The sequence below is a fragment of the Pyxicephalus adspersus genome, chromosome 9 (assembly GCF_032062135.1).
Source record: "Pyxicephalus adspersus chromosome 9, UCB_Pads_2.0, whole genome shotgun sequence".
NCBI classification, from domain to species: domain Eukaryota; kingdom Metazoa; phylum Chordata; class Amphibia; order Anura; family Pyxicephalidae; genus Pyxicephalus; species Pyxicephalus adspersus.
The window spans coordinates 50,827,892-50,847,411 of record NC_092866.1 but is presented as its reverse complement, the minus strand read 5'-3'; the positions used below and the strand labels follow the sequence as shown (position 1 = coordinate 50,847,411).

The 19,520-nt window shown below is 36.5% G+C and overlaps 1 protein-coding gene across 4 annotated transcripts in view; it reads right to left on the bottom strand.

Moving 5' to 3' along the window:
• Nucleotides 1-525: 525 nt before the first annotated feature.
• The window catches only part of KIAA1549L (KIAA1549 like), a 94,496-nt gene continuing 75,501 nt past the window's right edge, over nucleotides 526-19,520 (bottom strand). For 3 of the 4 annotated variants that reach the window (XM_072421891.1, XM_072421888.1, XM_072421889.1), the window contains 5 exons: nucleotides 11,854-12,198; nucleotides 10,312-10,409; nucleotides 9,001-9,065; nucleotides 6,291-6,439; nucleotides 526-4,760 (listed from right to left, as the gene is read on the bottom strand). In XM_072421891.1, the coding sequence (XP_072277992.1) occupies nucleotides 4,479-4,760; nucleotides 6,291-6,439; nucleotides 9,001-9,065; nucleotides 10,312-10,409; nucleotides 11,854-12,198 (939 nt within the window). In that variant the 3' untranslated portion in view covers nucleotides 526-4,478. The remainder of the gene's footprint in view (nucleotides 4,761-6,290; nucleotides 6,440-9,000; nucleotides 9,066-10,311; nucleotides 10,410-11,853; nucleotides 12,199-19,520) is intronic. The other variant, XM_072421890.1, reaches the window with a different exon arrangement.

Here is a 19,520-nt window from a genome sequence, read left to right as displayed (position 1 = left end):
AGCCCCTAAAATGTGTTGGGTTTCCATGTTGACTGCTATGACTAAAAAAAAACATGTGGAAACTTAAACCCCATACAGACGTCTGATGTATTTCAGATGATTCTAGAAACAATCTTTGTGACTTTCTAGTGACAGATGAATGAGCAAGCAATGTACACACAGTGCCTGTTCTGTTCTATGAAGAGGGGAGGAGCGAGGACAAGCAAGTGGCACCCCACTGTGCACTGTGCCACTTCTCACAACGGTTATTCCCAATCGGTTGGTCATCAATCCACTATGATGAAAGACATCTAGTGATCGCTGTATACATCACATTTTTTCCTAATCAGACATATGTACTTTACTATTTGGTTGGCAATTCTGTCATTTCTTATCTTCAAAGCAGAGAACAACCAACAGATATTCAAACTCTTCCTAACTCTAAGACCACAATAAATCTGGAGTTACATTTTGATTAAACATTTTATAAATTATTCCTACTAACTTCAATGTAAGTTTTCAAAATGAACACACAACTGCTTAAAATAGGTAACTGAATCAATTTAATAAATGTAGTGATAAGATAATATTACAGGCAAGTAAGCAAGAGTAGCATATGTCACTGGAGAAACAGAACATCAATAATAATCGCATTTTGCATTTGTAGAATATGTCAATGCAGCTGATACATGATCCTCATACAGTGCAGTTTTTTATCTGTTTGTTTGACTTCAAGGCAATTACATTGGTATCATTTCATATAAATACTTTGCCCTGAACGTTCACCAGTTCCAGTTAGTCATAGGATCATTAAAGTGATGCCATTTGCATATATCTGTGATATATGTACAATATATATATTTACAAAGATTACAAAAATACATTTCATATATATATTTATATTTATATATAACTGTACATATATGTGACTTTATACAAGACCAAGTAAATGTCATTATCACACAAATACATGAAAAAGCTAAACATAAAATGTAAAAAAAAGAACTTACAAAAATACATGTAAAATTAAAAACATAATTTAAAAATGAGAAAATAGAAATATTTAGGTCCAAACTACTATGTTTTTTTGTAGCGCAAGTCTTGGAAACAAAATTTCCAGGCTGTTCCTGACAATACTTTTGGATGATCTCAAAATGTAAAATTGTGTTCACACAATTGTAGTCATGAGTGATTTCCTTGTATTTCTTACAGTATTTGGTGAACACTGCCAGGTTGTCTGCCTTTATTATTCATTTATCAGCTATGGTTGATGACAACAGCTGTCAGAGGGCAAATCACAATATATTACGTGGGAAAGGTGTTGTGGTATACTACAGAAACCGCTGTAAAGGGATGAATTGTATTTGCTTAAACGGTTTAGCCATAAGCAAGAATTGTAGCTGGGTGGATCCACCACCACCACTGGTTGCTTGCTATAATTCCATAGAAATTTGGAAAATTTGGTCTACAGGTGATAAAACCCGCTATGCTGCGCTAATGTGTTTTAGCTGTAATAAATCAAATATGGAGAGCTTCAAGCAAAATTACTATGTTAAAGTGTTATCATGCTGATATACTGTATTCATAGGCTGCTTTATTGGGCGTAAAGCATTTTTTATTACATTTTTGATATTCAAACAAAAAACATTGGTATAACACAAATACTCTTATCAATTTGGGTTAATGAGTCAAAACTGTGTCATTTGCAACTTTATGTACAGGATGGAGGCTATGTTTGGTAAGTAGTGGTGCATAATCTTTTGCCTTTGTAATCCTATTAACTACTCTAAATCTACCTGGTCAGTCCCAATCGGTTGGTCATCAATCCACTATGACCATGTCCATGTCCATGTGATCTTTAGCATGCCTGGCAGATCACGGTGAACTGCAATTTGTAAGAATCTGACTGTGTTCGATAACCATGGCATGCATCTTTCTGATTCATACAAAGACAATAGACCCACATCACATGAAGACATTACAAAAAATTACAAAGAATAAAAAATGATTTCATAACAATTTTTTGCAGTCATTTGCTTTCACTCCTTTGGTCCAGCAATAAAAAAAATGAACTTCAGGCCAGGGCTACAAGTTCACCTAAATTCCAATTTTCCAGTGAATGTGTTTATTTTTCATTGGTGCCATCACCACAGCTTTTAGCTACATGGAGCAAAAATAAAAATCCAAACTTTCAGGTATGGAGGTATGTGACCCTTCTGCCTACAATGCAGCACTAAGTGACTAAAAGGCAAATTACTAAGGAACAGCACTGTCACATGGTCAAAAGAGCAATTTAGTAAAAAGCATCAGTGAGGAGCTGAAATAGAGGTATAGGTAGAGGGTATATAAAAACAACACTGCTTTGTTTTGGATAGAGTAGGAATGAGTTACAACTGTTTTTAACAGATGAACAGATGTCTTCATTTCTGGCAATGGTCACCAGGACTCAAAAAATACATGGCCTTCAACCATTCCCTACTCTAAGAAAAAAGAGTTTGGCAATACATACAATTTAAAGTAAACCTATGAATTCACACTGGCCCTATCATCAAAAAATGTAGGAGGTCTTGTTGATTTTTTGTTATATTAGAGAAAGAGTCATGTTGAGTTAAGGTTACTTATAGCCCGTTGTATGAGCCATTGATATGGAAACCTGCTTGTCTTTAGATATTGGAGAAATCGGAAATAGGCAAGATTAGACTATTTAAGACTTGGATACCAGTTTTCATTACGCTGTACAGAACTCACATTAGTTATTTAAACAGGCCACGTCACATTAAAGATGGCTAAACCTTGGAGATCATCTATATGCTCCGGGATATCAGATCCATCGTATAGAATGCATCCATAATAATGAATTTCTGATTTCCATGGGGAGAGATATCTTAAATAAAAGTACGCACAGTATTTACATCTTAAATTAACACACAAAGCTAATTACATAATAGAGCTCTATCTCCGAACATTCCTAGGTTGAAAAAAGAGACTTTTTATTCGTTTTCTCTTCCAGTTAGACCAAGAATTACCCCTTTGGTTCTCTGTTTCTGGCTTAGTATTATTTCTTACTAAAGAATAGCGCACTTAGGCAGACAGAGACCTGATTGTATAGATGACTAGAGATCTTGTTCCAAGCCAAATGTGCTCAACGGTCTCAGTTTACCGGCTTCAGCCGAGCTCCAATCTAAAAGCAAACCCTTTCAATATTGTGTGGATGGGAAGCTTATTCAATGAGTCTTTTCTCTTTGAAAATAGCACTAGATTTTTTTTCTTTGTAGGATTTTTACAATATGGTTCATCTTTAGTATTTAGGCTGTAGAATTTATGGTGACTCTTTACTTTACTTTGCAATTGTTTCTGTTGGATATTTAAAAACTACTGTCGACAATGACACATCAGTTCTTTCCTAAAGACGGACCTTGCAATAAAATGTATGGTCTGTATATGTATCTACTCCCAAGCTATGGCTCAAAATCATAAAAAAGACTTACTGGACTTTTTTTTTTTGTCTTTTTGTTTTGCAGACCCAACAGATATTATCTGTCCAATGTATGGGAAATCCTCTCTTGAATAGTTGTTCCTGAAACAAGTGTTCCCATTGGAAGATTCACGCTTTTTTCCTGATCCAATAACTTAATAATAAACATTTCCATGACTTTGAGCCTTAGTAAACATGATCACTAGGACAAAAAGAGAAGGTAAATCTCTCCAGCAGGAACACAGACAGCATTAGTTGCCCTTATGGATAATTTATAGTACATGTAAACTATACACGTTGCATATCAGTGTTCTTTCAGTCACTTTGTATCTACATAAACTCCAACCATAGTTGCCTGACATTTCTTATGCAAGTTTTTTGATAAGGACAGGGTGACAACACAGGAGCACAAATGGGAGACAAGAAAGGAGAATGGTCACCCTATAACAGAAAGTGCCTGTACAAGGACCTTCATGGCTAGATCACCAGTTATTTTTAATGAAAGCTGCACATTTAAAAAAAATACTGAAAATGACTTTGGAAATAACATTTACATGTGAATATGTATATGCAATTTTAGTGATTGGGTTTAAATATACTTTAACATTCATTCTATATAAGTTTTCTATCTGTTAAAAAAAAAAGTTTTCATCAGGATCCTAAAACAAATGCAAAGGGAACCCTTGTATAATAGCACACTTACAATTGGAGCCAACAAAAGCATTGAACCCCTCCGCACTATTAGATATTATCATTTAATGATGTATCTAAAAATACCATTTATTGGTAATTGATGCTGTAGCTTTTTATATTCAAAAAATGTAATGAATTATTCTATTTGATAAAAAGAAGAAAATTGGCTTTATATTTAAATATATAAATAAAACAAATGCATATCAGTAGCAGGTCACTTTTTGTCTTTTTTACATAAAAATAGCATATAATCCCGTGTGAGTCCAGATTTCTGTAGGCACTGTTACCATCGCTCAACAATATTGTGGATGCGCTACATCCGTGGTCTCCTTTACACCTGGAATTCAAACATATCTGTCTGTTTTTTCGCCAGTTTGGCGACTTCTTCTCTTATGGCTTTAACCAAAGCAGCCGTGGATAGGTTGGTAATTGAGGCATCTGGCGTGTCGGTATCTGCTAGACTTTGCTGAGAAGCCCCGATTGATGCTCCAGCATTGTGGTCCAAGCTTGGGTGTAAATTACCAGGTTGACCGAACTGCCTGGGGAGACGGGATGGGGAGTTCTGGGGGTATCTTGATCTTGGATAAGCCTCAATATATCCAGGGAGGGGAACCTGTGCAGTGACAAATAACATCAGATGTAAATAAAACTGCAATTTGGAAGGTGAAATTAAGTAAAATCAAAAGCTCCTGTTTGACAGTCTATGTGGTGTACAAGCCTAATAAAAAAACTTCCTTCATCTCCCTTGACTAAGCCAAATTTATGTTTTACATGCTCCCCTACCTAGACACTGCAGATCACATTGGGAGGGTATGAGTAGCACAATGAATGGGCAGGACAAGGTGTTGCCAAGTGCTGTCTTCTTATCCTATTGTAAGGCACAGTCTACATGAGAGTGTAAATACTTCTTTGAATTCAGGAGCTGTACAGCATCGTTGTCACTCTATCACAGAACCTGCATTAGGCGGAATGCGTTTCCATTTAACTTGACCTTCAAAGAACGTCCACCAATCGATCTACTGACTACTGGAAAAAGCGTAGAATGGCCACTTGCATTTTCTCCATGGTTGGAAGATGGAAGCTTACTGTCAATCAGTAAGCAGTAAGCATGCCCATTTGTCCCTGTATGTAGGGTGACACTGGCCCAGTTTTCACAGCCATTATAAATGAAGGGCTTTGAGAGGGAAGTGAGGGGCTTTACAAGGGGTGGAGGGGCTTCAATCACTTCCTGGCTTGTTGATTCAGACAGATTAGTGGCTCTGTTTTCTTTTGGTGGTTTGGATTGACCAATGCTTTGGAGAAAGAAACCACTGCATTTAAACTTCTCTAAAGACTGGTTCAGATCTAATCTACTTGTTGAATTAAAGGAAAAGAAAAAGTTCACCATATGATAAAAACAGTTCTCTTTTTCTAGACATAAAATTGTATAATAATTGCCACCATTGGATTTCTTGTCAGTGAGGAAGCCATCTGACCTATGTGGAAATAATGGATTTACTCTACATTGATGAGAGATGAATAAGATGAATATACAATTCATCTTTACAAAAAAACAGTTATATGAATACATAAAAATATATCAATTTTGTCCTAATTTAATTTCATTTCATTTGCAGGTTTTACATCAGGAAATCATTGGACATAAAAAATACTGCAACATACACAGTCAAAAAGTATTCTAAATATATTATTACACTATTACATCCAAACTAAACTGGGACAGAATTGATATATTTTCATATAATTGTTTCTTTGAGATGATATGTATATTTCCCATATTTCATTTAATTTTTAATCTTTAAATAAATTATGGTTTTAATAGATAAATGATGTTAAATGGAAGTTGATCATAATTGGTGCCTTAAAAGCCCAGAAAAGTTCAATAAATAAATGTAGAGAACTTTTAAATGTGGATGTGGCATCATAATACTATTATACTACTATACTTTTTTTCCAAAAAATATATTGATAGTGTCAATTGGTTTGGAAATTCCCCATTTCCAACTTTCACAAGATTCACAAGTTTTTAATTTGTTGGCTAAACAACAATAAACACACTTTCCAGATCTTTGAGACTTAAAACTGTAGATCACACAAATTAACCAGCAATAAATGTTCTTTTCAGTTTTGGTAATAAGCTTACCGAGTCCGCCCACTGTCCTGGCAAATCATTTTCTCCCGAGTATGACATCCAGGCTTGGTTCCGGTAGGCAGCTGGTGGCTGTGGAATGTAATAGCCGGTATATCCTGCACGGTTCCCTGGGATGGCAAAGACAGCAGGAACCGAATTACCTGACAAAGCAAAGCAGTCATTGAGGAAAATGTTGAGCAAATGTTTCATGCTTGTTTTATATATAATATGTTGACATGAGAATGTGTGTATCTTTTTGTAAATATTTATTAACTACCAACTATAAAGCTTACCATTTATACTATAATCTGGCTGTATATTATTTGTACAACCCCCTTAGATTGGCCAAAAATATGTAATTAGGACCTAACTAATCCATCTAAGCAATTTGCAGCCAATCAGGCAGGCCCTAGCAATACATAATTGTTGAAGGATCAGGAAAGCATTGTATAGTCAGACTGTAAGATGTATGATGAACCTAAAATACTAAAGGATGATCTATCTAATATTTGGCTCAGATAGTATGGTCTGTGAAGGTCATGTGATCCCAACATGCAAAAGACTGACCTTATATGAATTTTAAACAGAATAATAATTGTTTATATATATTTCTTTACTATAGGCAATACTAAAACAAACAATTATTATATCGTAAATTTAGGAATAGGCCTATTGTTAACAGAGTTCAGTAATTCAAGCCCAGTTATTTGAGAAACAGAAAGGTACAAGGTTGATTTATGTCAGCACACCTTTACTTTATTTAATAAACTAAGTTTAAATTCACTTAGCAAAGTGAACCCGTTCTGCTCCTTTAGTAACTCAACCCCCTTTCTGATTGCATAAAATTGGTTATTTGCCGAGTGGGTCAGGTGAACCTGTAGTAACATGTCCAAGTGAAATCTGATGTAGATTTTATGTAAATCAAAGTAAAATGTAAAAGGGAAAATGTTCAAGAAAATTGCAAAGCCCCCAAACATAATATTTGCACCAACAGATCTAAAACCAAAATCCAACACCAGTAAAGAGATATCCTTATGATTTATTTGTTGTTGCATTTTGTATTTTCTTTATAATTCCTAATCTAGCTCTTGGAAAATCTAACAGCTTTGATTCAGCCTAATCCAGACTGTCCCTGTCGCCTGCCAAGCATACACAGAAAACAACTTGACATACCAGTGTGCAAGACCCACAATGCAGGCTGTCATTTCTCTCATTGATTAGCCTTTTATGTTACAGGCAGATCAGTGTGTCTTTGTTTATGTACAAGCAGTGTGCAGCAGCATATGGGTCACCCAGGAATTATCCCCTATAAATTACTACTTTCATCTGTTGCATAGAGTGGCTCAGCTAATGATCAGTTTTCTCTCAAGGGAACAATAATAGAGCAGACAATGTCAATCTTTCTGGGGTATTTGGATACTGAACAAACATAAAAAATAAATACTAAGTATGTTTTAGTGGCTTATGTGTTACATCATAAGCAAGGTATGTATGGGTCATAGGTGTCATTGATTTATGCACAGTTCGTTTACATGTATTTCCATGGTGAGCTCCAAACAAAGGAATATTTAACCTCCAGAGGTTACAGTTGGATGCTGGTGAGCTGGGTCACCCATTGATTTTCGAAATCTCTGCCAGCTATTTAATCCTTTATAATTCACCGCAAATTTAAAATTTAACAGGGGGAGTGACATGATGTTGTGTGTAACGTGCTGTGGATATGCAAAGTTATTAACTCTTGTTAGTTAACTCTTGTAATGAATCCAGGAAAGGCATAACCTAAATTACCCTACAGGGGAAACATTTCTGCTAGCCCAAATGCAACACTCTATGTAAAGTTATGTATTCAGATCTTTTTTAGCTTTTAAAGCTTTTTACAGGGTTCACAGCACCCTTTAGATAAGTACTGAACACTGAGCTTCAGACATGTGAAATAAGATAGGCCTCCGGAAGGGCTGGTTTGGACAACTGGTGAAGTCACAATGTGGTTACCACTTTCTCACGGCAGGTAACCACAGCCACATTTGAACGGGCAGACCAATGGACCACATTCCACAAGAATGTAGTGCATTCTGTGATTTTAAAAGTGCACAGTAGTGCATTGCCCTGCATTGCCACGCATTACAATGAAGTGCGTTTCAAGTGCTATTAGGAATGAATGGCAACTCAACAGGCCTGATTTACTACAGCTCTAAAAGGCTGGAGAGGATACACTTTCATCAATGAAACTGAGTTATCTAGCAAACCTGGAATGGAGTTTTTTAAAGTAATTTGCTATTTGTTAGCAAATATTTTCAATTCAGGACCAGATCCATTCATGACTTTCCATGATGAAAGTGTATCCTCTCCAGCCTAGGAGAGCTTCCATAAATCAAGCCCAATGCACCAATCCCTGTCTTGTAAATGATACTGCACATGTTTTCACATGGAAATCCAGGCGTTTTTGCAATGCACTAGTGAGATTGAACCCATATTCTAACAGAGAGGCAGGAGTCAGACATTTATGAAGTTTATGTTTAAACTTTTTGAATTAATCTTTACAACCCGGGTTTATACACATTCTTCAAAGCTTACATTTGTTCTTTAAACACATATCAGTCCTTTTCTTCTGGGATTTGTTATTAATTTACTGTGTATTCATGAAAATAATTTGCCACAGACTGATCTATTTGGTCCCTATGGACTGACACAATTGCAACTGCTGGCACCCGCAAACACTCACCTGAACCTTGCTCATTCCCGCTGGGCTCTGGCATTCTGCTCTTGTTCGTCATATCTGATGTGGACCTTTTTAAAGAAAACAATCATTACTAATCTACATCCTTGTATTCCAAAGTTAAATTTTATTAAAATGCCATATGTGTGTGTGTGTATATTAAATAACTGTGGACTCTGCAAAATGTATGGGGGTGCTATATATATATATATATATATATATATATATATATATACTCTTTATTTTTATTCTTTGAGTGTATGAATAAAAATATTCAGAGTGCAAATGCATATATATTTATGCACTTAGTGAAGTTATTAACTGTCCCTCAAGGGATCTCCCAATCTAATATCCTAACATATTCCAAGGCCAATTTTGGAGGAGAAGCCAAATAACCTACTTGTATCAGATCTGCATAAACATAGGGGCAACATACAACCTCTACGGGAGGTTGCATGGCATGCACGTTGTCCATGATAAAACATGGATTTTGAAGAACCTTGCTTACTATAACACACTTTTTTTTCTTACAAGGAACTGTAAATGAAGAAGCACTTGATAAGCTGAATATAATAATGCACATCACTTATCATAGTTCTGCATTTTTTCCAGCGTTGACTTTCTTTGCTTCTCTCTGAATGCAGTTACAGAATAAAGTTTTATTGATTGTTAGTGCTGGAAGACAACCCTGAGCCAGGCGCTGTGATCACAGGTGTGACCAATGAGCAGTTAGGTGTTTATCACCCAGAGGTTATCATTTATTAAAGGTCCTTCTCCTACTCTAAAAGAGAACCCCATAAAAAAGCACTCACAATGATTGCACAAAATGACCACTGGGTGGCAGAATTGTAATACAAGACTGCCAGATGCAGCTGTGTGAAGGCGCCAATTAAACTGCGGAATATCATTCCTAGCCATGACTGCAGTGCTTGCATTGCTCCACTCAGCAGCTGCTGTAGATGCCTTCTTTTGTAAAACTAAATGATATCTCTGACATTTTTTGTTGAAACATAGACTTTGGAGCAAATTATAAAGCGGATGAATAACGTTACATTTTAAAAAAGAACTGTATGGTGGCATTACGTTTAAAAAAGAACTGTATGGTGCACCATCCGTGAATGTCACATTCGCTGCTTTATTAATATACCACGTTAGATGACAAGTATTCGGCATATGTAATATTTATAGGTAAAGTTTCTTCTGATTCAATTTTTTTTAAAAATGAGCCAAGTTTTCTCAAACAACTTCAATGTTCCCTCATTTATTAAATTTTTTAGCCAAGGTCAGATAAGTAATAATTACACTCTTGTAATGTACCTCCTTAATGATGGGACTGCCACTGGACCTGTCCTTGGTGGTACCGGTGGTGGAGGAGAGCCCATAACCATTTCGGGGAGTTGTGAAAACCGGTATGTCTGTTGGAAGGAAAACATTGAAACAAAAATGTATTAAGATATTATATTAAATAGCTTAACATAGTGACTATGTTATATATATATATTTATATAGTCAATGCAATTACTCCTTATGTCATACAGTATGCTACAATCTTCAGGCAATAGGATGTAAAATTTTCATTCACATAACCATATTCATTAAATTCTTTTGGACAACCTATATGATTCTTTATAAACACAATTGTATATGTAAAGAAAATATATATATTTGTATATATATGGAAAACTGTTTACCAATTCATATTCATACAGCCATGCCCATATTTGTAGAAAACTTCACACCCTTATATAAGCCCCACTCATTCCGTGTCCAAAAATAGGGATTTAAAAAAAAAATGCATTGAATAAAGAATTTATTTCAAAATAAAACAATGTATGGCACAGAAAATAACAGAAACATGCTGTTTATGTATCATATGTGGATGCTGTATCAGCTCCAGGCTGTCGGTCTACTCATACAACTTCTCTACTTCTCCAGCATTGAAACATGTCTGTAATGATTATCCTCAGTCATAAGCCATTCGCATCTCATTTTATACTACCAAGTAAGAATTACGATGTAATTACAGATGTGATATGAAAGCTCATTCATGCATTTACTACTCTTTCTGTGTGTCATAAGCAGTTAGTAAACCATGATTTATCTTAAGGTACATTCAGCCTGTACTTCTCTATGATATACTATATGTGTGTATGTATGTTTATATATATATATATATATATATATATATATATATATATATATATATATATATATATATACACACCTGCACACACACTAATACTCTTTGTTAGATATACGCCCGTTCAACTGTTTAGCTTGTTAATGCAAATATCTAATCAGAGAATCCCATAACAGCAATTCATAATTAGGCATCAATATCAATAAAAGAGAACACTTATTCTCTGGGTCAAAAATGAACATAAATAGGTGTGGAACCTCTTTTCTTGTGGAGCCCCTGCTCATTAAGGTCAGGGATAAAAGAGGGGGGAAATCTTAATCTTTAAATGAAATATTCAGATGGAAGTGGTCAGAAGTCAGAGACAAATGAGTCCTCACTCTTTGAACAGAGGTCATAATTAAAAAGATGCTGAAAGGTAAAAAAGTTGGAAATCCCATTTAAGACCTTTCACTCTCTGACAGAGGATCAAAGGTAAAATAAAAAAGTTGGGAAACCCTCACTTTGCTAGTCAAAGCATGTTTAGGCTGTCACATAAGCCTTTACATGATTTTTACATTTTTATATTTTATTGTAATTTTTTATATATATTACAATATAGGACATTACAATAGATCAGGCCAGGAGAAAGGGAGACATGAGAGTTTGATATTCCCAAGATTTGTATGGTGCTTCATTTATGCACTGGGTAGAGAATAAACATATTCTTCATACACTCTTACCGGTCTGGGAAGGCTATACTGATACATCTCAGGCCCGTACGTTGGCACCCATTGCATGCGAGGTCGAGACATTGTGCCAGGAGCACTGGTGACAACTTCTGAATACGGCATATGCTGCGCTGAAGCATACGGGTCTGCCTGCCGCTTTGGCCCTCCGTGCCCTGCAGATGCCAGGCTGAATGCCTCTTCTAGCAGCATGTGCATCTGCTGCCTGACTTCATCAATCGAAGGCTGAGAGCTCAGCGTAGATGTCTCAGAATGACCTTTAGCTTGACGAGACTTAATATACGTTCTGGCTTGTTTTACCCGATCAATATTCGTTTCTTCAATAATTTCTGGTTCCGTCTAAGAGAGAAAAATGACACATTATGCTGCGGTAGATATAAATTATGATGCCATTAAAGACAGACTCTACTTTCTCTGAAAAATGGACACAACATTTGTAATGTAACAAGTCATATTGTAATTTAATTTTCACCATTTTAGATTTGTCATTTCCTAAAACTGTTAAAAAAATTAAATGTCACTTTAATAAATACTTTATCGTGAAGATCAGGACGAGCTGAGTGGTTTTACCTTATTAATTTGATGTCTGCCAAAATTACCCACAAGTCTCACCACTAGGACTGCCGATGCAAAATTTGCTTGGAAGAAAAGTTCCACATGGAATGTCATGTAATCACTATGTCATCAATAGCATGATGATCGGTGGCCTTATTGATAAGTAAGGTTTTGCCACAGAAAGCTCCAAGTATTTTTTCACCTAGAACTTAATACTTCTCCTAAAGCTAATCTCAAAGCAAGACAGGGCCAACAGTTAAATATACAGATTCATACATGCATACAGATTTACCCAACCCTGATGAACAGTGAACCCTGTCTGGCGGGCTGGAGACCTGAGGTTTTGCTGCAATTAAGTAAAACTGACAGGTGTTCTCTATCTACCATGTGAATAGACAGTAAAAAAAAAAAAAGATGGAGACCTGTACCTTCTTTTTATTGCCAGGCTCTTTTTTCTGATAGCCCTGCAAAGTTAGCACACAAGATCTGCTGAATATATAATTGGCTCTGCATGCTTCTTCCCCTTCTATCCTGACCTCTTTGTACAGAAACTGCAAATTGCTGACACCAGGTTATATTCACGTACTCACAATTCGTTCATTTAAAAATGTTTTATTGAGGTATTAGAGCTACATTAAGGTGAGTCTTTCATATCTACCCAAAGTTCAGCATTAAAGAGCAGCCATTAAAAAAAAGAGCAATGCACAATTTAATATTATATGAAGGTCTATATGAAGGTTAGGTATTTGTATGCAAGTCTAGGATTAGTTCCCCTGTTCCCCAATATTTAATTTCAAGTTCCCATCTATTTGGCCTGATTTATTAAAGGTCTCCAAGGCTGGAGAGGATACACTTTCATCAGTGAAGCTGGGTGATCCAGCAAACCTGGAATTTATTTAATAAAAGTCATTTACTATTTGCTAGCAAATGTTTTCAAACCTGAACCAGATCCATTTCAGGTTAATGGTTCACTAATAAAAATGTATCCTCGCCAGCCTTGGAGAACTTTAATAAATCAGCCCCAATGATCGGCTGTTTGGCACAAAGCTAGGCCAAGGATAAAAGCTTTCAATTTTTGTCTTGTTGACTCTTGTTGACAAATTATACTGATATGATGAATATTATATATTATAAGAACCCAAAACTTCAGCAAATTGACAATTGTGCCAACTGAAGGTATTCTATATACTGTTATTGTACTGACTGCCCTCAAAAATTGAATGTATTCTATAAAATCTATAAAATCTGTGATGTTTGGAGGCTGCAATTGCTGCATGTCTTATTGATATGGTAAATTATGGGGTACATAAGAAAATGCTTTATTACATTTGACTTTCCTAGTCGGAACAGGATTTGATCTTCAAATACTATACTATAAGAACTCTCCTGATCATGGTATTTGTTTGCTGGCAGGTGGTTGGTTTAATATTGGCTGGCTAGCATACTCAGGGGGGTTTAATCACAGTCAGAGTAAAACTCCAGCCTTGCAGCTATTCTGTTTCTCAAGAGCCAAGTCACTTAACAGTCATAATTCATGATGGTTGAGGATACCAAACTTCTGCTAAGAGGGAGAAATGCAAACAAATAAATCTACAGGTAAACAGAAACCTCTTTAAATGTGTTTCATCATAGAGATCATTATTCAAACACAGGCCAGCTACCAGATACTGTACATAACTGTCATTCTAAAGCAGATATGTAACAGCACACGGAGGATGTAGGCAGACCAGTGGCTCAGGGACTTGTAGTGCTGTGGGCTTTAGTACATTGTCTATAGCGGTGAAAACTTCAAGGAGTATGTGAGTTATCTCTGTCCTCCTACAACCTAAAAAACATGGAGCCTGATTTATTAAAGTTAGCCAAGACTGTCAAGAAAGAACCTGGGTGATCTAGCAAATCTGGAACAGATTTCTTGAAAATGATTTGCTACATACAGCAGGCATATGCTTTCAATCCTGGACCAGATCCATTCCAGGTTTGCTAGATCTTGCAGGTTCTCCCATAATAATCTTTTCCATGAGAGTTTTAATAAATCAGACACAGACTGTATCTAATGTTTGTATCTAAGAGGTACATATAAGATCTAAAGCACCAGGGCAAATGTGAGGAGACCATAAAGGGGTCTGTTTATAAAGCAGTGGATCTCACATTCACTGAAACATTCCCTGGCGGAGAATCAATTACTGCCATTGAAATACATTGGTGTGGAAGATTCTCCACCAGGAAATATTTTAATGAATGTCAGTTTCATTGCTTTAGAAACAAAGCCCTAGAATTTATTACATTACAAAAAAGGAGAAGCAAATGTATTTTGGGGATTTAATGGGTCCCCTCCATTAGAAATATATAAATAAAATACATTTTTAGCATTGTTCCTTTGGTGATAATTGGGGGGGGGGGGGGGGGGGGGAGAAAAACAAAGAAAACGTATCATTGGAACATATTCAACTATATGCCTTGCTATGCCATAGAGCAGTGGCCCCCAACCTTCATCACAGGCTACTAAATTTACAGACTTTGGACCACGCATGTGCCTTGTGTAGGGTTGTGGCCTCTCATAGAAGCCCAAAAGCAGTGCAGAGTACACTGAGGATATTAACTCCTTGGTGTGCGGGTTATCTCTGCTTGCTTGATCGAACTCAGTAAAGCTATGGGAGGCTGGATTAGCTCAGATCAAGGACTTGACAAAGTGCCTTATTTGTATGTATGAAAAGAATATGGGGTTAGGGGTCTCATATTGTTGTTTTAGGTATGTCAGTACCTCTCTCCCTGATGTATATGCAGACACCCTGGCCAGCTATTGCTTGGCCCACCAACTGAATGCCTTGGGCTCCTCTATACCCGGAGGGAACAGAGGGTTGCCTATTATGCTTGCCATCGGCAAGACTGCAGACATGAGGCAACATATGACCTTGACCAAGTCCCATATTTCATGGGACTATTAGTGAGGAAAGTTGACGGGGATGCAGGTGGAGGGAAAGCCATAAGACATTAGAAATGTAGAGCATTCTTGTTTTTTATTGGCGCAACAAGCACTGTCCCTTTGCACTCTAAACTGAGCCGAGCCCAATTTGCAGGAGGGCAAGAAACAAATTCTTATATCAGAATGGGTGCTGTATGTGTTGTTCTACCAGTGACCACAAACAAGTTGGCATTTTGATATTGAGAAGTGCAAACCAGCCAAATTAGTAAATTGCCAACCAATCATATGTGCTAAAAGGGACAATATAAAACAACTCATTAGCTTTTCATGTTGAAATTCCTAAAACAGAAACTTGATTATATCCAGTAGTATTATTATTATATATTTACATATAATACCTTTATCTCCCCAAGAGTCTTGCTGTCTTTTTTATCTCTTATCTGATTATACAAAATTGGGGTGTACAGCCTAGAGGCAAGGGATTAGTGTGACATCCCAGGACATACCATTATCTGTAGTCAAAACCACTTGAAATTAAATAAGATGCAGCATAATGAAGTGTTTCCACTGGGTATGATGATTCAAGGAAAACTAAATCTGACACAGCTATCCTTTTAAGTCTTCCAATGAATTTATATTAAGTAATCCTACATAGCAGTGACAGTGGAAGATTCCACTAATGGGTTAAATTCTCCTTTGCTCTTGGCCCTTTGTGGCTTTTCTACGCCACACATCGATTTAGTTTTGTCCACAGAGAAATTATTAAGCATCAGTTTCGACGGTCGCTGCATTTCAATGAGAAGGTAAGTAGTCTGCTCATTTTTGCTGCTCTCCATTTTCTGTATGACAGCTACAGAAAGTTCATATACATTAGACAATGGTAAAGACCCCAAATCACAAATTTTTGCTAAAACCTATTTTATACGGATCCAATTGCTGTCTGGAGTCACATTCAGTGCTGCACAAGTGCTGGCTCAGCTTTCAACAGCAGAGTCAAGCTCAAGCCAAGATTCACCGCCATACTCTTAGACCCATTTACGCTTCCTTTTTTCAAAGTTACATTTTTTTTACATTTTAGAATGTTGTGTGTTTTCTATGTTATTTAAAGTAGACAAAGGCTTAACTAAATTCTGAGCAAATGACCCAAAACTATGTAAAACATTAGTTCTGAGTATACTTTGATTTATGTTGCAGTGTATGTTGTTCTGGGTCAGTTACTGAAAAAGCAAGAGACAGCCAGACAGATGATAGTGAGCAATGGTAACCTCTATATTCTTTAACAACAGGTTGCTTTTTAACATAAGTTTAAAACAAATCTCTTAGATCACTATAGCTTGCTATAAAGTCTGCAGCAAGTTTACGGTTTCCACCCTAGTTAATCATCCGCCAGATGAAGTTGGAGCTAACCTGGGTGGATGATACACTGCACATTAGAACAGCCTTCAGGTCTTCAGGGAACCTCTACTATAATTATTATATACAAAGCTCACAGTACAATAGCCCGGTTATTAGAATTGCCCTAACACGGATGGCCAGGGGAATGAATGTCACCCTTACAGATAGCCAAAAAGATCATTGGTGTCAACTGACGTATCCTGAGAGTGAAAAATTGCTCCTTGCTCAAGGAACCACTAGCAACCTGTGGAGGAACCCTTGGGTTCTATGGAACCCTGGTTTAAAAACCCTGTATTAGAAGCTAAGTCAGACAGAGCTCAGTCCCTGGCTGGGGAATATCCAGCATCCTCTAACCCCTTCCTGTCTACAATGACTACCCATGGCACACCTCTTTCATTCCAAAAAATTACTTTTGTTTATTATTAGCATCATATGTAGCCATTACCCAAGGTTGTCTGCACATAAATTCTGTTTAGGATACGTACTCTTTGCTCTAGATTAGAAGCCATAGGGGGATTCTAATATTTGCATAACTCCTCCAAAGAACAAGCATGTTACTTGCATCAGGGCTGAGGGCTCTTGGGAGAAGTGTTGAGGAAGGTTGCACTAACTATTGTTATTATTATTATTATTATTATTATTATTATTATTAATAATAATAAACGTTATTTATAAAGCTCCAACATATTACACAGTGCTATACATTAAAAAGAGGTTGCAAATGACATAAAAATACAAACAATATTACAGGAGGAGCATACAACTCAAAAGAGCTTGCAATCTAAGCTGATTTTTTCAGCAACTGGATGGCCCCTTCTATCAGCCATGATCTGTCTGCATTACACAAAAAAGCACAAAGACCCAGTGATTATTTCTGATGTATGTATGATCTGCATACATGTTTTGGGTGAGTGACTTAGAGAGCATTAAAGATATTAGATCAATGTAAAAGCCAAGAAACCATCTATTTCAAAAGAAGATCAGCAATAGTAGACTTCAAATTTCTCATTTGGGTTTAAAAAGAGATAGTCCTACAAGTTCAGGGAAACTGAAATAAACTGTGCAAGGAACACATTATAATGAAAACCACTTCTTGCTACATTTCCTCAATTACCCTGCAATATGAGACTCTCACTTGTAGAGACTCTTCAGCCAGATTGTGTGGCACAGAGAGGAACAATGTTTATGATACTTGAAGGAAAAGAAATAGTGATGGAAACATCTGCACCATTAGGCCTATGTCACAAGACTAAGTCATTTAATGATCCACAGTAACCAATCAAAACTAATCCTTCAGTGTCTGAAATTTGTTGTTATATATTTCTGTATTATATCTTATGTAATAAGCTTAAATAGGAATTATGAATGAAAGAAACATAATATACTATATAGACTTAAAGAAGACCATAAAAATCCCAACTCCATACCCGATCTAACACTCACAAGTCATTAATGGCTACCCTACAGGCCTACAACCCGCAAGAATCCCTCATTTAACCCTATGACAAGAGAGGGACCAGTAGAGATGAGTGAAGAAAAAATACAGCATATTGAATTTTATATCTAAATACAATTTAAACTTAAGTAAATGTGAATGAAAACTAATTAAAGTTGCTTGGCTGGTATACTTTAATCCGACAGGATACAGTTTATTGATATTAGATACGTGTTGTTTACTCCCTTCATCTGTAAGGTATAACTTGTCCTATCTCTGCAACTCTCAGGACTCCAAGATTAATAAGCATCAGCCTGACCTACTTCCTCTGGAAAGTCACAATAGATAAAACTTACATAAGATCCATTAACACCCAAATCTTTAATAAATCATTCAAATCTCCAAACAAGGGATCATTAAGCAGCTTTCATAATAACTTCTTTAAGATGAAAAGAAAAGTATGTTTGCGGGAATGATTGAGATAATTTGGGACAGAAACAAATTATACTATGACTTTGTTTAAATACACCAAGTACCTATACATACCATGTACCAATACATACAGATCAATTGGGAGGTACTGCTGTAGGTATGGAGTGTCAGGCAATACCTGAGTCTTGAAAGTTTGAGTCTCCAGCCACATGATGTGGCTCCATCCTCCATATCAATGCTATGTCTTGAATTGACAGGGGAGTTGTAATGAAAGAGCCACAATTTGTAGCAGGAGAACACAAGCATCCGGAATTCCGAAATTGTTGAACGCTGTAGAGTATGAGAGAGGCTGCAGGTCGGATATAATAATACTTCTATTGCATGAACTAGCAAGTTACATTTTTTGCCAGGCATAGTTTAGAGTGACTAATTAGTAATGTAGCATCTAAGAAAGTTTTAAACAGCATGTTTAAAGTTTATGCCCCCTTTATCTTAAGTACCTCCCCCTAGTAAAGTTTTAAAAAGGCCCTAAAGTGTCAGCCCACCAAAAACAGATATTTTAGTGTCCTGAAAGGTGCTTGCGAGGTTATCCACCAGAAAACTTCTATAACTCTCAGGATCTGTCTGTTCCCATGGTCATTATTATGGGTTTCCCATAAACTGTTTGATATTATTTGTTTTACGTTATGGAGTTTGTAATAGAGGGAGCAGGAACATCTAAGACTGTCAGGTGAATAGAACCATTGTCAGATTGTATGGCAGGGAAATCTCACTGCTGAGATTTTTAAGACCTATAGGAAGCTGTGGGCTAAGAGCACAAGGCTCAATGCATACCTAAAATATCATGATGGGTGGACAGGTTCTAAGCAATGAATGCAACAGCTACATAATTCAGATTTGAATCATACTGATATTGATGTT